The sequence below is a fragment of the Mobula hypostoma genome, chromosome 10 (assembly GCF_963921235.1).
Source record: "Mobula hypostoma chromosome 10, sMobHyp1.1, whole genome shotgun sequence".
NCBI classification, from domain to species: Eukaryota; Metazoa; Chordata; class Chondrichthyes; order Myliobatiformes; family Myliobatidae; genus Mobula; species Mobula hypostoma.
The window spans coordinates 80,840,512-80,862,420 of NC_086106.1; the positions used below are offsets into that span (position 1 = coordinate 80,840,512).

Sequence of the window (21,909 nt, forward strand, 5' to 3'; positions counted from 1 at the left end):
TGCATGTATCTAATCATTACTAGACCATAAGACGTAGGAGCAGATTTAGGCCATTCGGCACATCCATCAGCTCTGCATGACATCATGGTTGATCCACTTCACTTTCAGCTCCATTCTTCTGCCTTCTCCCCATAGCCTTTCATGCCTTGATTAATTAAGAAGCTATCAACCTTTGCCTTAAATATACCCAACGACTTGGCCAGCACAGCTGTCTGTGGCCAAGAATTCCACAAATTCACCAATCTCTGCCTACGGAATTTTTTTCTTTATCTATTCTAGATGGACATCCCTCAATTCTGAAGCTGTGCCCTCTGGTCCTAGACTGCCCCACTAAAGGAAACATCCTCTCCACATCCACTCTATCTAGACCTTTCAATATTTGCTAGGTGAAGTAGCAGGTTAATGAAGGAAATTCTCTGTGAACGTTCATATGGATTTTCACTAAATTGAAATTGATGGAATAATTAGGTCAATTACGACTCCCATGACAAGTAGGTTAAGGAAGGAAAAAATACTTTGGTGGAGTTAGTTCTCAGTGTTGCTATCCGAAGACCAATACAATGTCCAGTGTTAATGTTGAACTTGCACAGTTTATTTAGATATTGCAATACAGAAAAGGATTTTAAAATCTGCTGATGAAACCAAACTTGCTTCAAGAGCATCGTGACACATGTACTGACAGAATGGGCAGACAACTGCAAAATAATACAAGAAGTACAAAGCAATGGGTTTTGACACAAGGTTGGGAAAGAACCATAATAAGCGATGGCACAGTTCAGAAGTTTGTCCAGGATCAAATTTATGCAATTTATTTGCATAGAACATTGAAAGTGACAGCACAAACTGGGTCAATAGAAAAGCATACACAAATTTTGGTTTCATAAATATGCATTGGTTGGGTCACATTTAGAATATTCTGTCCAGTTCTAGTTAGTCTAAAAAGAATATGAAGGTCCACAAGGTAATGAACAGAAAAACTGCCAGAATATTTTCAAGAATAAGGGGTTTTAGCTTCATGGTTTGGTTACAAAGACAATTTCTCCTTGGAACAAAACAGACAATAGACAATAGAAAATAGACAATAGGTGCAGGAATAGGCCATTGGGCCCTTCGAGCCAGCACCGCCATTCACTGTGATCATGGCTGATCATCCATAATCGGTATCCAGTTCCTGCCTTATCCCCATAACCTTTGATTCCGCTATCTTTAAGAGCTCTATCCATCTCTTTTTTGAAAGCATCCAGAGACTTGGCCTCCACAGCCTTCTGGGGCAGAGCATTCCATATATCCACCACTCTCTGGGTGAAAAAGTTTTTCCTCAACTCTGTTCTAAATGGCCTACCCCTAATTCTTAAACTGTGGCCTTTGGTTCTGGACTCACCCATCAGCGGGAACATGCTTCCTGCCTGCAGCGTGTCCAATCCCTTAATAATCTTATATGTTTCAATAAGATCCCCTCTCAGCCTTCTAAATTCCAGAGTATACAAGCCCAGTCGCTCCAATCTTTTGACATATGACAGTCCCGCCATCCTGGGAATTAACCTTGTGAACCTATGCCGTACTCCCTCAATAATAAGAATGTCCTTCCTCAAATTTGGAGACCAAAACTGCACACAGTACTCCAGGTGTGGTCTCACCAGGGCCCTGTACAGCTGCAGAAGGACCTCTTTGCTCTTATACTCAATTCCCCTTGTTATGAAGGCCAACACGCCATTAGCTTTCTTCACTGCCTGCTGTACTTGCATGCTTGCTTTCAGTGACTGATGTACAAGAACACCTAGATCTCGTTCTGCTTCCCCTTTTCCTAACTTGACTCCATTTAGATAATAATCTGCCTTCCCGTTCTTACCACCAAAGTGGATAACCTCACATTTATCCACATTAAACTGCATCTGCCATGCATCTGCCCACTCACCCAGCCTGTCCAAGTCACCCTGCATTCTCATAACATCCTCCTCACATTTCACACTGCCACCCAGCTTTGTGTCGTCAGCATATTTGTTGATGTTACTTTTAATTCCCTCATCTAAATCATTAATATATATTGTAAACAGCTGCGGTCCCAGCACTGAACCCTGCGGTACCCCACTGGTCACCGCCTGCCATTCCGAAGGGGACCCGTTAATCTCTACTCTTTGTTTTCTGTCAGCCAGCCAATTTTCAATCCATGTCAGTACTCTGCCCCCAATACCATGTGCCCTAATTTTGCCCACTAATCTCCTATGTGGGACTTTATCAAAGGCTTTCTGAAAGTCCAGGTACACTACATCCACTGGCTCTCCCTTGTCCATTTTCATAGTGACATCCTCAAAAAATTCCAGAAGATTAGTCAAGCACGATTTCCACTTCATAAATCCATGCTGACTCGGACCGATCCTGTTACCACTATCCAGATGTGTTGTAATTTCATCTTTTATAATTGACTCCAGCATCTTTCCCACCACCGACGTCAGGCTAACCGGTCTATAATTCCCTGTTTTCTCTCTTCCTCCCTTCTTGAAGAGAGGGACAACATTAGCGACCCTCCAATCCACAGGAACTGATCCTGAATCTATAGAACATTGGAAAATGATTACTAATGCGTCCACGATTTCGAAAGCCACCTCCTTAAGTATCCTGGGATGCAGACCATCAGGTCCCGGGGACTTATCAGCCTTCAGATCCAACAGCCTATCCAACACCATTTCCTGCCTAATATAAATTTCCTTCAATTCATCCATTACCCTAGGTCCTTTGGCCACTATTACATCTGGAAGATTGTTTGTGTCTTCCCTAGTGAAGACAGCTCCAAACTACCTGTTCAGCTCGTCTGCCATTTCCTTGTTCCCCATAATAAATTCATCCGCTTCTGTCTTCAAGGGCCCACTTTTGGTCTTAACTATTTTTTTTCCTTTTCACATACCTAAAGAAGCTTTTACTATCCTCCTTTATCTTCTTGGCTAGTTTACCTTCGTACCTCATTTTTTCTCCACGTATTGTCTTTTTAGTTACCTTCTGTTGCTCTTTAAAAGTTTCCCAATCCTCCGGCTTCCCACTCGTCTTTGCTATGTTATGCTTCTTCTCTTTTATTTTTATACTGTCCATTACTTCCCTTGTCAGCCACGGCCTCCCCTTACTCCCCTTAGGATCTTTCTTCCTCTTTGGAATGAACTGATCCTGCACCTTCCGCATTATTCCCAGAAACACTTGCCATTGCTGTTCCACTGTCATCCCTGCTAGGGTATTGTTCCATTGAACTTTGGCCAGCTCCTCCCTCATAGCACCATAGTTCCCTTTGTTCAACTGTAATACTGACACTTCCGAGTTTCCCTTCTCCCTCTCAAATTGTAGATTAAAACTTATCATATTATGGTCACTACCTCCTAATGGCTCCTTTACCTCAAGGTCCCTGATCAAATCCGGTTCATTGCACAACACTAAGTCTAGAATTGCATTCTCTCTGGTAGGCTCCAGTACAAGCTGTTCCAAGAATCCATCTTGGAGGGACTCCACAAACTCCCTTTCTTGGGGTCCAGTACCAACCTGATTCCTCCAGTCTACCTGCATGTTGAAGTCCCCCATAACAACTGTAGCATTACCTTTGCTACATGCCAGTTTTAACTCTTGATTCAACTTACACCCTACATCCAGACTACTGTTTGGGAGCCTGTAGATAACTCCCATTCGGGTCTTTCTACCCTTAGAATTTCTCAGTTCTATCCATACTGACTCTACGTCTCCTGATTCTATGTCCCCCCTCGCAAGGGACTGAATATCATTCCTCACCAACAGAGCCACCCCACCCCCTCTGCCCATCAGTCTGTCTTTTCGATAGGACGTATACCCTTGAATATTCATTTCCCAGGCCCTGTCCACTTGAAGCCATGTCTCTGTTATCCTCACAACATCATACTTACCAATTTCCAACTGTGCCTCAAGCTCGTCCACTTTATTTCTTATACTCCGTGCATCCATATACAATACTTTTAATTCATTACTCCCCTCACCTCCCATATCACTTCCAATTTCACTTGGCCATACTGTACGATCCCTTCCTGAGCTTTCTGCTCTGTTGATTCTGCTGTCTTTCTTAACTTTTCTTATTCTCACCTTCCCTTTATCTCCATCCTTATGTTTCCAGTTCGTCCCCTCCCCCCCCCCACTACTTAGTTTAAACACACCCGTGTTGCGGAGGCAAACCTGCCTGCCAGAATGCTGGTGCCCCGCTTATTAAGGTGCAACCCGTCCCTTTCGTACAATTCATCCTTACCCCGAAACATACCTGTGGTAAACCTTGTATATATGTTGTAACTCGGTTGCCTGTCTGGACACACCCCTCTGCTGACTGCCCCTGTGGCTCCTCCCACAGAGTCCTGTATAAAGGTGTTCGCCTTGCCCCTCCCCCTCAGTCCGGGGACAGACACTCACTGTGGAGGTCGTATTGTACAGCGAGTAAAAGCCTTTCAGTATTTTACCAAACCTCAGTCTTTTGAAGTAATTGAAGGTGCTTCAATACCCCAGTGGTCCAAGAATGTAAATCCTTGCTTCCTGCACCAGTTCCTCAGCCACACATTCAGATCCATTATCTCCCTGTTCTTGACCACTCCAGCACGGGGAACTGGAAGCAAACCGGAGATAACCACCCTGGAAGTCCTGCTTTTCAGCCTTCTTCCGAGTTCTCTGAAGCCGCGCTGTAGAATGTCTTTTCTCTTCTTCCCCACGTCATTTGTGCCGACATGCACCACCACTTCCAGATATTCACCTTCACTCTTGAGGATTCCCTGCAATCGGTCCGTGACATCCTGGATCCCGGCACCAGGGAGGCAACACACCATCCTTAAATCTCCCCTGTTGCCACAGAAACCCCTTTCTGTACCTCTCACTATGGAGTCCCCTACTACCACGGCTCTACCTGACGTCTGTCTCCTCGACTTTGCCTCAGCGCCAATTGTTGACTCGTAGACCCGTCCGCCTCTCAGACTGGCACTGTCTTCTGTCCCGACAGCTTCCAAGAGGGAGAACCTGTTTACGAGAGGCACATCTCCCGGGGTCTCCTATACTTCAAGCATCCTTTCCTATCAAAACAGATTTGATATGGGTGTGCAAAATTATAAGCACGATAGATAGAAAAATGATGAAAAGTGGTTTACATTAACTGATGCTACAAAGACTATGGACATGGGCTTTGGGTTTTTAGCAAGAAGTATAGAGAGTTTGTGAGAAAGAATTTTTCTTTTTGCAACAGGTGGTAATGACCTGGAACTCACTGACTATAGGAGTTGTAGAAATTGGATAGAGGTTTGAGGAAAATTAATTTGTAGGGTGATGGGGCTAGTTCATGGTAATTGGGCCAACTAGATTAATCCACGGAGAACTGGCATTGAATTGGGGGTACAATGGTAGCATAGCAGTTAGCTTGACACTATTACAACTCAAGGCGTCAGAGTTTGGAGTTGAATTCCAACGTCACCTGTGTGGAGTTTGTACATTTTTCTTGTGAACATGTGGGTTTCCTTCACATTCTAAAGACATCCTGATTAGTAGGCTAATTGTTCATTTTAAATTGTTCTATGATTAGGTTAGGGTTAAGCAGGTGGATTGGTGGGCAGTGTAACTCGCTGGAGTGGAAGGGCTGTTCGGTGCTATATCTCTAAACAAACAAATAAATAAATGGATAATCAGTGGGGCAGTTTATTTTCTTCTGTGCAACACGGCACATTAAATCTGTGTATCTTTTGAATGTGCATCACTCCTTTCCTGTCAGTAACTGACATTTTGCCACCAACCAGGAAGTTTCCAAATATTGATAAGTCTCTGTGTGCCTGAAATTATACTTAAACAGGCACAGAAAAGCGTAGTTCTCAGAAAATGTTGCTGTCATCTGTGAGCAACCAGGCACTTCGCTTCTATGACCAAGATCTCTTGAAAGGCTGAGTTTTTCCATTCAGGTGGTTGGTTATCACTATCACAGAAGATGCATTGGTCTCAACATATCTGAAGATTTACAAAGGGCCAAATAGAAAATTCTGTTTCCCTTGCCTATCTGGCATGCAACTTTACTGCTTTTCCTTCACCATTGTCTCTAATTAACTATGTTCCTTGTCCAAACTATTTCTGACCACCGATTGTCTTTAGTCCCTATTACAAAAATTCTTCTTGAGAGATATAGTCCATCTATAAATGGATTATTGTCTGATTGATGCTGAACAGTCGAATGCAGACTTTAGCATCTTAATTGATTAGGAATGTTTTCTAAATTGCCTCAACATACAATGTCTCTTCTTAACTCCTCTGGTGCGAAGCCTTCATCTGTTATCATTAAATTTGGCAATTCTATAGCTCTGTCATCCTCCCTGCAACTCCTAATATAATTTGGTGCCAACTTTTGTTTGATAATATTTCTGTATAGTATGAAAAGTGAGGTATAAATCACAGTTGTTGTTTTCTTCCTTCCATATGCTCACTGGCATTACTAAAGATTTACTGACCCAGTTTCCTCTCTGAAATTTTGATATCTTCCTATCTAAAAAAAACTTTGATCTTTGAAATGTCTAACCAAAATACATTATAAATGACAGAAAATATCACAAACAATTTTAACGATATAAGAAGGCAAGGTTACCTCGATACTAGAAAGCATTGGAAATAACTGATTCAGTCAATACAAGTTAACAGCTCAAAAGTAACACTGAGTAGAAGTCCTGTGATATATGAAAATAAATCAGTCTGAAATGAGCGCCTTAATTTGAGTTTAGAGATATAGTGAATAAACAAAAATTATATGGAAGTGGATTTGACAATTTCAGTTATGTGTGAAATTGCTGATTCTTACAGAGTACAAAATATTTAAAATGTATTTTGTTTGTAAGGTTGTTTGCTCAGCCTAGAGGTTAGATTGCAAACGTTTCTTCACTGGTCAAAGTGACATCATCAGTGTGCAAAAGAGTGTTGTTTCTGCAGAGTGCTCATGTTTACATTGGTCCAACTTGTTCTGATTAGTTGGCTGTCATCTACAATCCTGCAAACAATGAACCAACCTGAGCCAGCAATCTTCTCTTTAATTTCAAAATGTTTCTGGGGGAATAACACCCTGAAACTTTTCAATTTCTATATATGAAGTAATTTCATCATTTCTTTCAAAGTTAATTTCCTTTTAATGGGTTAGTTACTTTAAATCTGCAGGCAACTGTTAATAACTTGGCTTAGAAAGTCCACCGTCACTGAAAAAAAAGTTTTAATGTGCTGGATTTGACAAAGTTCAACCATCAAAATCAAGTTTATTGTCTTATGCATCAGTACATTAGGCAAAGTTGCAACGAAAAACTTACCTGCAGCAGCATCACAGGCACATAGCATCCTATAAGCAGCGTTCACAAAAAATATATAAATTTACATAAATTATACATTTTTTACAAGAAAGAACATAATTAGCACAACAGCAAAACAACTTAGTGGACAGTAGTCATAGTGTTTCTAAACTGTATTGGTTCAGATTTTGCTGGTTGGTTCAAGAACTGAATGGTTTAAGGGAAGTAGCTTTCTTGAATCTGGTGGTGTGGGACTTCAGGATTTTGTACCTCCTGCCAAATGGCAGCTGCAAGAAGATGGCATGGCCTGAATGGTTGGCATCTTGGATAATGGACATTGTCTTGTGTAGATATTATCGATGGTGGGGAAGGATGTGCCTTCATTGGGCAGAGTCCGCTGCTCACTGCAGCTTCTTATGTTCAAAGTTGCTGTACCAGACCAGGATACAACCAGTCAGGATACTTTCAACAAAAGTTTGTTAGAGAGTTCAGTGACAAGCCAACCCTCCTCAATGTTCTAAGAGAGGAAAGACGCTGGCACTCTTATGATTGCATCTATATGCTGGTTCCAGGATAGGTCATCAGCTGTGTTAATGCCCTGGAATTTAAAGCTGCTAACTCTCTCCACTATCCATCCTCCAAAGTAGATTGGCACATCTTCGCCTCCCCGCCTTCCCCTTCCTGAAATCAACAGTGAGCATTTAGCGAGAGGTTGTTTTTGTGCACTAGATATTTTATCTTACTCTGTTAAGCCAGTGCATTGGCACCTGTGATTCATCCAACAGCAGAAGTATTATTGACAAATTTGAAGATGACATTGAAGCCGTATTTACCCAGACACTCATGTGTACATAAAGAGTAGAGCAAGGGAAAAGCATACTCACTTTCCCACCAGATTATTCTAATCCTGTTCCCCCGATGTGAGGGCTTAACTCAGAAAAAGCATTCTTTGATTTTACTTTGCCTATGGAGAACAACACCATGGTGAATGTCCGAGTCTAGGAATGTTCCTGATCACCATCACTGATCTCTGCTCATTCTCCAAATCTGCAGCTCTGACATAGAATGATAACCAATGATAACCAAGCTCAATACTCAGGGAGGAAACCTTCAGCCAATTTTCCCTCTAGCTACCGGTGCAGCATTAAGATTTTCCTACATTGCAGGCTTTGTTAAAATGTTAGCATGTGAATATTATTCCTCACAAGGACCTGCCAAGCTGTCAGAAAGGCAGTGAGGGTCTAAGTAGCCCATTAGACAAAGATCATACCTTCTGTATACGCAGTTGTTTACCAACCTACCTTGTCCACACCACCTCTGGGAGTCTCATGCAGCAATTGCAGAATGAGTCACCAGTAGTTAAGAATTGATTGCAATGTGAGTTGTCCTTTTAATTGCAGTAGCTAGATGAATTACTTCCAACTACAAGAACCTGTATTAGGTCAAAACAATGCCAGGCACTAAAATTCACACAATACAGCATAATATGGGAAAACCTAAAACCCTGTACTGGGAAACTCACAAATGTTTCCAGGACTTTTAAAAATTGTGTTGAATCAATACGTTTTAATGCAAGTAACATTTCTAAAGAAATGTCTTAGCCAGTGAACTCTATTGAATTTCAAAGAAAGCGTAAAGTTAGAGTAATCAGCACAACGTTATATGCAGATTCAAAATTCAATTAGGAATTGTACAGTCTGTTAGCCCATAAATGCAGCAGAATTACTCCAATTCAGTAGAGCCCCAGTGAGAGTGTATCTCGGATCCAATACGCAGGTCTGATCTCAGAATTTGATGGCGGGTGTACCTGTGACAGAGGAGAGTGCTGAAGACTCAGTTGATTAATTCCTGGAATACCAGGTATGCTGTATAATACTTATCAGATCGAGTTTAGACTTTTGAGAGTTTAGAAGAACAAGAGTTGATTACATTGAAATGAGCTTGACAGTGTAAGATATGAAGTTGACATTTCCAAGACCGGGGCTGTCTTAAAACAGAAATGTCTCCAGATGTTTCAAAACCAGGAATCAGCTAAAATTAACAATTAATTAATTAATTAATTAACAATTAAAATTAATCAACAAAATTAAGAAGAAATGTTCTCATCCAGAAGTTAGAGAATCTTTGGAATACTCTCTCCAAGAGAATAGTGACTTCCGGGAGTAAAGTTAAAATTTATTGCAGGCTGCATTTTAAAGGAAAACATAATTAAAACTGCGATATTTTGGATATTTCATGGTTATTAATATTACATCTTGCATCGTATCTTGACTGCTCTGGTATGAATATTGCAGGCTTTCTTCCGGATACTCCACAAGGAAACCTTCAAATATTTGTACAAATAAATTTAAAACAATTTTCAAAATTACAGAGCATAACCAAGCATTGTGAGTCAACAAATATTTCAAGATGTTTTTCTATCCTTCTTCACATTAACCTTCAGTGGGACATACTTAAAGTTCTTAACAGAAAAACTACTCTAATAATTTTACGAGTTATTTTTGTGTTATTTATTCAACGGCAGAATAAATCGAATCTCAGAATTTGTGTCTCGCATTTAATTACAATCACCAAGTTAAGAAAGTGACATCTGGTGATTCCACTTTTCAACCGACTAATTATACTTGACAGTGATAAATAATGGATCTTGGAAAACACCGATATGTTGTTTGATTCTATCTTTTACTTCAAAGGTTTATGGTTGACCGATGTCAACCTTTGTTTGGGTCAATACGATGACCACGATTTCCCACATAGTCATTTTAAACAATGACTAACCGCCAATCGAACCATTCCTTTACTCAATAATTATTTTGATATGAAAGAAACGCATTTCCTGAAAACCCAATCTTCAAATAGAATCACGCTCAATGACGCAAGCACACAATGAGCAAGGGTTGAGCACATGACAGCAAAGGTGCGAACATCAAACAGCTATGACAAGGCTTCCGTGCTCTCTGGGACTTGGAGTCCAATCCATTCCGAGCCCAGAGCCGAATGCGCAGACAGCGCCGCTGTTGAACTACTTTTCCCGAGAATCTCAGTGCGGCAGCCAGGCTGCCGCCTCCCGTTCACGTGACTCGGCGAACCTTCTGCTGACTGGAGCCACTCAGCTGGGCTGTTGACGAGCGCTGCTGCTTCTGATTGGTGGCAGTGACCGAGGGACTAGGCCCCCGCCCCCGGATTCGCTGGTGGGTTGCATCGGTGCCGCCATGTTTACGCACGGCCGTAGGAAGGGACGTAAGCTCCAGAAATAATAATAATAATGGCGTTAATAAGAAGAAAAGGACGAGGCCGCGAGGCTCGTGGTGCGATATAGCTGGGAGTTGTGTTCGCTACGAGGCTCGCTTGCAGTTTTATATTGAAAGGAGCGGGGAAGACACTGAATGAGTTGCGAGCTGGCGCCTCGTTCGCCATGAGCCGACCTTCGTCAGCCGGCGGCGGGAAAACTGGGAAACACACGGCGACGGCCGTGGCTGCAGCGGGAGGTGGAGGAGGAGGCGGCGGCGGTGGCAGCGGCAGCGGTGCTGGTGGCGGCGGAGGAGGAGCCGGTGGCGGCGCTGGCGGCGGAGGAGGCAACTCGGCAATCGCGGCAGCGGCGGCAGCAGCAGCGGCGGCGGCGGCGGCGGCAGCAGCGACTGCCGCCGGAGGATCCACCCCACCTCAGCCCGAGCTCACTTCCCTGTTTGAGTGTCCAGTCTGCTTCGATTATGTTCTGCCACCCATCCTGCAGTGCCAGGCCGGGCACTTGGTGTGTAACCAGTGCCGGCAAAAACTTTCTTGCTGCCCAACCTGTAGGGGCCCGCTCACCCCCAGCATTAGAAACCTGGCTATGGAGAAAGTGGCTTCCACCATTCCTTTCCCATGCAAGGTGAGTTCACGTAGGTGCCGAGGAAGGAACAGGAGCGTTTTATGGGTAGCACTACTAAACCTATTATTATATTTATTGTGTTTTTATTGCTGTGTTTTTAAATGATGCTGCTATAACGAAATAATTTACCACTCAGGATCAAAAAGTACGTTATTATTATTAAGCAGTACAGTTGTGTTTCCCGAGCTCGATTTCGGTAGGGAGATATATAAGTGTTGCACAGCTCTAACCTAGTTGTCAATACTTAAGGTGGTTCAAAATAAACTGGCTATCAAAGTATCATAGTGATTCATTTTCTTACAGGGTTGTTTTTAGACTTATTTAATTATATGTGGTATGACTTTCATGATGAGTGTAAATATCAAAGAAGATATGCAAAAGGTTGATATTTTGGAGTTCTAAATATGTTTTTTAATGTATAGAAGGATTCCATTGAGACTCTGCAGGTGTATAGCCCACGATTTATTGTACACCACCAGGTACTGAGACCGCATCTGTTCTGAGGTGATTTGGAGATTTGACAGTGTATGACATAAGTGTTTTATGGGTCATGTCTTGGATTGATAGTATAACATTTAAAATACATTTAATTTGGTATAAGAAGTCTCTAGCCTCTCCTTGGGATTATTTTGGATTGCCCTTTGCACTAGATTTGAGTCACACACACTTCTATATTCTTTGTTCCATGATCATTTTTGCTCCAGGTATCCTGAATGTTGAGACATTCTTATTAATTGTCATGAGCTATAAAGTTAACTGACCATGTGCTTCTGGATGAGCTGGTTATTTTGTATGTGTATGTTTCATAAGTCTATTGTTTTGGGTGTTGATTGTTGTTTGAGTGAAGTTAATATCTTGTAGTGTTACAAAGAATGCTGCTTCCATAAATTGTATGGATGGGAGTCAGAAACATCAGTACTACAGATAGTGTAGACTTGCAACATATTGTGAAGAATAACTGGAGAGGAGAGCTAAGTGTATTGTTCATCTATTTGTCAGCTATCTGTCTCCTCTTAATGGATAACCTGAGAATGTTCTTCAGCCATAAGTAGTAAGGAAGGGCTGTGGCTGAATTGAAGAATGCGAGATGAATGAGGTGAAATTGGGAGCTGGAATGAAAGTTGTGCACTTTGATGATGGTGGATGGTAAGAATAGTTGAACTTGTGCTCCAATGGTGTCTTTTGAGGCTTAAAAAATGGGAGAGAAATTGTTCAGTAATTGACAGCCAATACATTAGCAATCAATGGAGGTTAGGGAAATCCTAGAAAAGCTGGGCAATTACTGAATATGTGACATGCACTCCTGGTTGTATACCAGATTTCTGCTTGGCTCACTGCATTTCAATTTCAGTGAAATAGATTGCTTGAGTTTTATTTTCTTCAGGAAATTAGATGGGGTAAATCATTGAGCAGGAGGAAAAGCAGTGAAAATAAAATATTTACATTAAATGAAAGTAGAAAGGACATTGAATAAAAGGTGATGTGCATTAACCTTGAAGAAAGTTTGTCAACAGGCTATTTGGTCAGTGTTGGTATGTATTTTGTAAGTACAAAATAATTGCAGTACTCTTCCATCACAAAATCAAGGCCTGCAACTTTGATAAGAGCCCTTGGATTAATGGAAGAATAAAAACTTTGAAATTAAGGCAAATAGCAATGAATATCATGAAAAATACTCAACAAAAACTTTTTATATAAAATAAAAGTTACTGGCAGAAGGATCCTGATGAAGAATCTGGGTCTGAAATACTGACTGTTTATTCCTTTTCATAGATGCTGGATGACCAGCTGAGTTTTATATATGTTCTCAGATTTTTCAGCATCTGCAGAATCTCTTGTAAGTTACTGGCATGTTGGTGGTTGAGTCTACAGATACAAGTGACAAAAGGCCAGTTGAAAGCAGCCAGGAGTAATTTAAGGGACTTGTTGCAATTTTTCAGGTGTTTTTGTTAGTCTTGTGGATTTTGCACCTTTAGCACTTGTTGAGTTAGTAATTAAGGAACTTGTGTATTTAAATTAAGTCTTGCGAGCAAAGTCTGAGCATCCATGCTTTGAGGTATTTAAAAAAAAAGCACTTAGAAATGCATAACTAACATGATCTTCTAATAGAAAGTCAAGTTGGTATTTTTGTTGGGGAAAATTACTGAATGAGGAAGGAGGTGCAGGTATCAACGGTGCAGCAAATGTGTTGAGGAATGATTGGAATGCTTCTCCAATATTGAAGAAATGCAGGTGCCAGGAGGTTGAGAAAAGGAAATGAATGCGAAGTTTGAGGGGGCAAGATCATAAAGCAATGTGAAAATGTTGAGAATTTTGGAATAAGAGCTCGAGCACTGGCTAAAATTTAGGCTCAGACGAAGATGGAAGAAACATGTATTGTTGAGTGTAAAAGTACTGTAGGAGCAATTCTGATCCTGCTTTGAAGCAAGTGAGAATGTAGATCTGCCTGAGGAGTTCTTGGAACTGCTGCTACAGGAGCAACAAATTTCATGACATATGTCAAGTGATAATAACCTGATTTTGAGTTATTCTCAATTGTAGAAATGAAATTGTTGGATCTTGAACTAAGGGACATTTTCAGTAGTCTTGAGATGTGCATAGTCAGCCACAGGATTAAGATGGTTGTGCATGGAATCCTTTTAAGAATCAGAATCGGGTTTATTATCACCGGCTTGTGTTGTGAAATTTGTTAACTTAAGTTAGTAAGCTAGCTTGTACATTTGAGATGCTAGATTCCACAGTTCAAGAAAGAATTTTGTAGCTTTGAATTTCTATAGTAGAGTGTGCAATGTTACTGTTAAAAGTAGTGAAAAAAATAGCGGATGTAGATTTTTAGGCATTCTGTGAGATGCTTTGCAAAAATAGTTTGAAGAGAAGAAAAATCAGGTCAATTGTGACCTAGTGAGCAGCTTCAAATTGCAAGGTGTCTATACTGCAGTGGATCTACCCTGGCCCCAAACCATTGATGCAATTATAAAGAAGGCAAGCCTGCAGCTATACTTAAGAGTTTGAGGAGATATGGTAGTCACGAAAGGCTGTAGTGAATTTCTAGTTGTAAGGTGAAGAGCACTGACCGGCTACATCACTGTCTAGTATGGATGCTCCGAAGCACAGGATCGAAAGAAGCTGCAGAGGTTGAAGTTTCACAGGCACATCAAGGATGTCTTCAAGTTGTGATGTCTCAAGAAGGCAGCATCCATCGTTACGGACTCTCGCCATTCTCTTTTGCACTATTTATATATTGTAACTTAGTGTAATTCTTGTCTTGCACTGTACTGCTGCTACAATACTACAAATTTCATGACATGTCAGTGGTCATAAACCTGATGCTGATTGTATAGGACAAATTTAGCAGTATAAACAAGCTAAGTGCATTGCAAATCCAGTATCAGCAATGCAGGCCATAACAATACTGGATTGTTCTTTTATATAAAAAAATCTTGGCTGTATCTCTACCATTTGGCCCCCCAAACAATCCTTCCAGGTGATACGAAACTTCACCTATGAGAGTGTTTGGGTAATCTACTGTATTTGGTGCTCCCAGCATGGCATCCTGTATATGGTGAGTCTCAATGTAGATTGGGAGGCTGCTTCGCTGAGCACCTATACTCTATCGGAAACCTTTACTCTATCAGAAAAAGCAGGATCTCCTGATGGCCACCCATTTCAGTTCTACTTCACATTCCCATTCTGACATGTCAGTCCGTGGCTGCCTCTACTGTTGCGATGGGGTCTCACTCAGCTTGGAGGAGCATTATATTCCATCTGGGTAGCCTCCATTCTGATGGAATGAACATCAATTTCTCAAACTTACGGTTATTTCCCTCTCACCTTATCTCCTTACTCATCGCCTCCCCCTTTCTTTCTTCCATGGCCTCTGCCCTCTCCCATCAGATGCCCCTCTTTTCCAGCCCTGTATCTTTCACCAATTAACTTCCCAACTCTTTACTTCACCCCTCCCAGTTTCGACTGTTGCTGGTGTTTTTTTCTTCTCCTCCCCCCACCTTCTTGCTCTTACTTGTCTTTTTTTTTTCCTCCAGTCCTGATGAAGGGTCTTGGCCAAAAATCTTTCCCATAGATGCTGCCTGGCCTGCTGAGTTCCTTCAGCATTTTGTGTGTTTTGCGTGGATTTCCAGCATCTGCAGATTTTCTCTTGTATGTGATTAGACTTCATCACTAATATTCCTCAGGGAAGGTTTGTTGTCTTAACCCAGTCTGGTCAATGTGTGAATCTAGAGCCACAGTATCAAGATTGACCTGTAACTGTCCATTAACTGAGAGTCTTTGGGGATGGGGATTGGGTTCTCCTTTTGCCAGTGATACACACATCCCATATGTATTTTTTTATTTAACGAAAGTTGTTAACAGAGATTGGTAATTGGGTTTGCTTCGAATAGTTTGGAGTGTCTGTAGCTACCATTTGTACTTGGATTCTCAGTTTTAATTCTTTAAAATGCAAGTACACGTGGGTAAATATTTTAAAAAGGCAATGCCACTTATGTTTGATGTTAGAGTAATTTTTGTGTTTAGGTCATTTATACTTAGCAAATGGCTTTGGCCACCAGTCTTCTGTTCCTTGACAATGTACTGTGGATTGAGTTTGTAACAATGCATTTCCTAAAAGCTGTGAATACCAGTCCAGACGCTGCTGGCACCGGTGGGATGGATGTAATCAGAAGGTGTGAACTTTGAATGTAGCCTCAAAAGAAAGCATTGTCTATACTTTGTAAATATGGATTGCCCTTTTGTGTTTAGCAAATAAATATTGAGCCCCCACATTGGGCCAGCAGAGTTTTCCACCGGAAGCGTCTCGGTATGATGATGCCTGCTATACCTGGTTTTGTCGAATAAAGAAGCTGCTTTGTATCTACCAGTAACTCTCTGTCCAGTGATTTCATTCACGCAACAACATTTGGTGTTAGGAGTGGGATACCTTTGTGACCCATAGTGTGGCCAGCCATCTTAGCAGTCTAAGTGGGTGAGTATTTTCTAAAATAGCACTTACACTTGGATCTGCTCGGGTTGGTGGTACACGGGAACACGAGGTATCATGAACGCGGAGAGCTGAACTGTAGTGGTGTGTGTTTATGTAAGTGAGGAAACTTTGCATGTTAACTTGGTGAGACGGAGCCACTCGTTGCGAAAGCTGGTAACCGATGGTTCGGGACACCGGAGTGGGGGCGTGTATATTCGTTCGGGGAGCCGTGTTTTAGTGTATACGTTTTGCAAGTCTGATGCAAAGGAATACAGCAGGCATCATGAGTTCAGGTACTCAAAAGTGGCAGATTGCAGAGTACATACTTTGCACTGTTTAATTGGTACCCATCTTTTATATTTTGCGTAGTGTTGAGGAATTTCAGGGAGAGGTTTTACCCAGATATAACTGTCAGGATAGCACCTACTGAGATCAAGCAATGCCAGGTTGAGAACCCTGATGATCCAAGCCAGCCCTTGACAATGATTACGACCATTCATAAGCCCTTCACCTCCGGGGAGAAACAGAGCATTTTGTCAGAGTTGTCTTCATTTAAATTCACATGTGGGAATTCAGAATTCTGGCGTAAGCTTGAGGAAATGTTTGAAATTCACCAGATGCACCCTGAAGATGTACAAGTGTTGGTAAAAGTGAAGTGCCCAAGGAATATGTGGACAGGATGGCCCAGGGGGTCCAGGATGGTACCTGGGCAACTACCGGGAACACCAGCAAAGAAGAAAGATACTGCTTTTTTAAAGGGGAAGTGAGGCAGTAACTGGAAGAGGTGAGAGTAACTGGGGAGTGATAATGGCAGAGATTTAAAAAGCAGATGAGGCAGCCATAGTTTATTCAGAAGGTAAATATCGAGCATGTGAGGATTATTCAGGGTTGGATAATCCAGGGAAGGACGATCCAGTCTTCCTGAAAATGCTGAAGGAAGGCCTGAGCTCAGCCCACAAGGAGGTTTTAGATTTAGGCATAACGTTGGGGTCGACCTACTTTGTGATAGTTTCCTGGGCCACTGAGATAGACCAAAGAAAGTGCAAGAGAGATCGTAAAGTGGCTATAGTGGATGCAGCTGCTGTGATGTCCCAGAGGGTTTGTTTTGCTTGCCGGCAGCCAGGGCACAAAGTGAGGAACTGCTAGAATAGACGTGGGAGGGTAAAGGAGTTGATATGCTACAGGTGCAGCCTATTGGGACATGGTTGGAGGCAGTGTCCAAAACAAGGGAAAGGAAAACAGATGAATGTCACAGCAGACACACAATCTCTCACCCCATCAGTGCCCGGTCTGACCACTCTGACTGTCGATCAGATCATAGAGCGTTAAAGATGGCTCCTAGGTCAGAACCCTGCTGCCAGCGCTGGTGACCCGTGGATGTACACAACAACAATGTTAGGGGGACGACAATGCAATATGTTAGTGGACACGGGCTTCGGTATCGATAACAGACAGACCATTTATATTAGGGGTGTAGGAGGGAAAACAGTGAAAGCAGAAAGAAGCGAGTCGCAAATACTCAAAATCAGGGGAGTGCAGCTTCCAGTGTATTTCTGGGTATGTCCAAATAATGAGGGCACGATCCTTGGAATAGACATCGTAAGGGAAGCAAGAGCTGTTATAGATTCGGGAAAGGGGGAAATAATATGGACAAGTTAGGGGCAGCGAACGCATACAACCAACAGAATACACAACCTGGCTAGCATAGTTGCAGCTGCCCCGATCACCAGAGACCGGAGCCAGGATGGTGTCTGTGGGTTACTTTGTCAGCAGTTCCCATCAGTGTGGGCTAGACACAAGCAAGATTGTGGTTGAGTAAAGATAAACGCAGTTAAAATAGAGGAGGGTCTGTATTAAACCCCAGAAGTGGTGCCCTTTAAAAACTGATGCACTGACTGCTGTTCAGGGTATAGTGAAGGAACAAAAACACCAGGGGATACTCAGAGAGACTGCGGCCACTACTAACTCACCTATAAGGCCAGTAAAGCCCAGTGGATCATATCCATTAACAGGCTATACCGCCCTTAAGACCAAGCCGAGATTGTATCCCATAGTGGCAGGCCCTGCAACAATCCTAAATGGCTTGTCTCCAGAACATAAAGTTTTTCCATTTGATCCTTACCCACATGAATTGGGCTCAGAATGAGCTTTAGGGATAAGAAATGTCCGCTAACTTTTCACTATATAGGAGCATGCTGTTTTTCTCTAAGTAGATGGTTAAATGAGGATAGATCTTTACAGGAAATGGTTACAGTGAAGATTAATACAAAATTTAAGGGGGGGAGAGGGAATTGATTGTTTGAAAATGAAGGATAGTGAACCTGTTGTGAGGGTTAGGCTCGGATTCTTAAGTCATTGATGTGCTGTAAACTTCATTAGTTTCTTTATCTTCCACTGACTTTAACCATCCCACAGCACGAAGCTTTAAGCCCAATGTCCTTTTTCTGCCTGCTGAATTTTCTTCAGCACTGTAGACAAATTGTTCTACCATGCTCTTATTTTAGTTCTGACTTTGGTTTCTTTTGGATTTAGGCCTTGCTGACCCAACAAGATCGTTTCTCTTTTTCCAAGATACTTGACTTTGGTCTTGGTGCAGTGCTGCTGCTTTCATTCCAAACACTAAACTTTTCAGTAATGTCATGGAATTAATTTTAAAGGCAGGTGAGGTCTTTGTATAACTTATTTGAATGACACACTGCAGTTATGTTTTAAATTGTCAAATTAGATTGTATACTGAAATATCTCGATTCATCTGAGGCCAAAGCCTAGTACTGAGATTGCCACAGTTAGTCCAGAGCTGGATACAATATTAAATTTGACTACCATGGTTTCAGTTTTTTAATTATTTTATTTAATTTACAATTTTTGTGCCTCCATTCCCATTGCTTTAGCTTGGTGTCATTTATTTGGATGTTCTTTGTATCCTCAGATGTGTTTTATCCGGTCTCTTGTTTCTCTGCCATAAATTAGGATTACTTAATTTGTATCTGTTGGATAATCTGTGGCACCACTAATGACTATGAATGTTCTCTGTCATTGAATCTTTATTGTTACCCTGTTTTTTTTCTCAAGCTGTCCCTCTAGAACTGCTGTGAACAAAATTGGATTACCTTTTTTAGCTTTGTAAAAGTTATTTCTGGTTCTAAGCCTTTAGACTTCCATCTTCTGATCGTAGACATTCCAATCGCCATGTACTGAAGTATCATTCCTTGTACTTGCTGACTTTGAGCCATGATCTTCTAAACAATCTTTAATACTAAGTTCCATTTCTTTTGCATCATGTTCATCTTCCTTGTGCTCAGTTTTGAGGTTTGTGCTAACAGTTGCTTCTGAAATAGTCTATCTGTATCTCTTTGTTCTGATATTTCCTTTGGCCAGTCTGTTTCATTAGAGCTAATTGCATGTTTTTTTAAATTTGGTATTGGCTTTCTTGAGTTAGATTATCTCTTTATTCTGTTTTTTGTCCACTTTTGGGGACAAGCAAATCCCAGTGGTCACATAAAAGGAATAATGGGGAATCTTTTTTTTTTGGAGTTGCTGATTTTTTTGGATGAAGTTTTAGACTAATCGACGAAAAAGGCTTCACAGAGATCTTGCTTCATATCAGATATTACATGAAAGATGACCTTTTCTGGGATGGTGAACACATGGCCAGATGATAAACATGTTCCAATTCCATTAGTTTCACACTTAGAAGTCCCATCTAGCTCTGCGTTAAAATGAAATCTAGTCCCTTCACTTGCCATTCTTTCTTCAGACGCTGATCTGTTTTAACTTCCACCATTATCTGTTAGCCATATCATCAAGGTCTTGAGGTTTTTTGAGTGGGTTTCCTTTAGTTTATTCCTAAGCTACTTTGCTTGTGTTCCACCACCACATTATTTCTGAAGGTTGAATCTTTTGCCATAGCTAAGATGAGCTCAGGGTACAGGCCAATATCTGGTGTTAGTTATTTAGATTTTAGAAGGATTTTTCTTGATCTTAAACTTTTGACAAGAAAAATCAAGAGACTGAGTTACGTGCAAAAATTGAGTGGGAATAATTTTTAATGAGGTTCAATTATTTTGCCTGATTTGACTATCCATTAAATCAGTGATAATATTAATGAAGTCTGCCATTTAGTGATATTTGTATTGATTTAAAATGATTGATCTCTCATACCACTCTAGCAGTTTGAAATATTTCTAAATATCGTTGTCCCTGAAAGATTCTGTGTGGAGGCGTTATAGCAGTACCACTAGCTGGAGAGCATAATTGTAATCTGCTTAGTTTACATTGACTGTTTCTACTAAAAATGTAGATATGGGAATTCAAAATGCAGCCACTATTGCATAAGCACAGTTTTTAAAAACTTACTGGCAATTATTGTTTAACAGTCTGTGTTCAGATGGGCATGGTACAGTATAGATCTGTTTAAATTGAACTCAATAGCCTGCACAAAGCCCTCTTTAACTAATCTGAAGGTGAAAGGAGAACTGTGCAAAACAACCACCACCTGTTCAACATTTTTAATGGTCCGAGGATTTACCAAAGCACTTCACACTTCCTATTAATGGGCAAGTATGACACAAATCTTAATTTTGTTTTAGTCTACAAAGTATAGTGATAAATGATGAGCTGATTCACTTTAGTGGTATTGTGTGGTAAAATGTAATGAATTTCCTTGAGTAATCTTTGAATAGTGTTGAGGATCTTTTTATTCAGTTCATCAAACAGATGGATTTTGAGTTTAACATCTCACCAGAAAAACACTCATTTAAACATCGAAGCACTCATTGGCAACTTGGATCAATTTGTCTAGAGAGTGAGAGTTTCGAGTAACCCAATCATTTGACACCACATGGTTATTGAATGACACATCACCCATTTGGTGGTATTCTGTTGTGCACAATGATTGTTTATTAACCCTGGCTGAGAAATAAGCAGACTTTTAATCCCATATATGGCTTGCTTCTAGATTAAATCAATGTCTAATGTTTTGCTTTTGCTGCACCCATGGTCTTCTGGAGAAGTGCTTAGCCTGATGTAACTTCTACTGGGATCAGGAAAAAGGGTTATTAATGTGTAATATTGCTTTAGATTTGTGTTTGTAATGACAGTGAAATTTTCGGTGCTGCATTGTCACACTATGAAGCTGACTGCAGCTTTCGGGATGCATGTGTAGTTTAGTGTTAATTCAAATTGTCAGTAGTTCCACATTCCTTAAGTTACACCTTTTTTCAGTTTGAAAGCCAGAGTATAGACTGGAAGGGGTGTAAGTGGATTTTTAATGGTGAACTAAGCCATAATTAATTCTTAGCAACTTTCTAACCTAACTTTTAAAAAAAAATTGTGGATTGGAATTCTTGAAGGTGAACATTTCAATATCTTCCTGATTTTCTTTAAATGAGCAAAAGTATTTGAAGATTCTGTCAAACTCCTGTCAATTAATTTGTGTTCTGTACAACCTTAGTTTTTTGCCTCCTGTGTGCTTTGTGAGAATTTTTTAGTGAGATGCTGTGTTCAGCAACTTTATAACATTATCTAAGGAAATGAGGGAATCATTCCACTAATTGACATCAGGAAACAAAGGAAATTCACAATTAGCAATACTGGATCTTTGTAGGCTAGTTTCTTCCTGATCAGTGACAAGTGTTATTATTTCACTGCTAAACACACAAGAAAATCCTTGTGACAAGAGTTTCATTAGCTGTAGTAAAGGACAGTCAGGAATGGAGAAATTCTCATTTTGCCTGTGCAGGAAAAAGCAAATCTGATCTGGTCCATCGGTAATTTTG

The 21,909-nt window shown here is 41.0% G+C and overlaps 1 protein-coding gene across 1 annotated transcript in view; it reads left to right on the forward strand.

Moving 5' to 3' along the window:
• Positions 1-10,480: 10,480 nt before the first annotated feature.
• LOC134352986 (E3 ubiquitin-protein ligase Siah2-like) overlaps positions 10,481-21,909 on the forward strand; it is a 45,497-nt gene continuing 34,068 nt past the window's right edge. Inside the window, exon 1 of the mRNA XM_063060718.1 lies at positions 10,481-11,157. Within this exon, the coding sequence (XP_062916788.1) occupies positions 10,702-11,157 (456 nt within the window). The 5' untranslated portion in view covers positions 10,481-10,701. The remainder of the gene's footprint in view (positions 11,158-21,909) is intronic.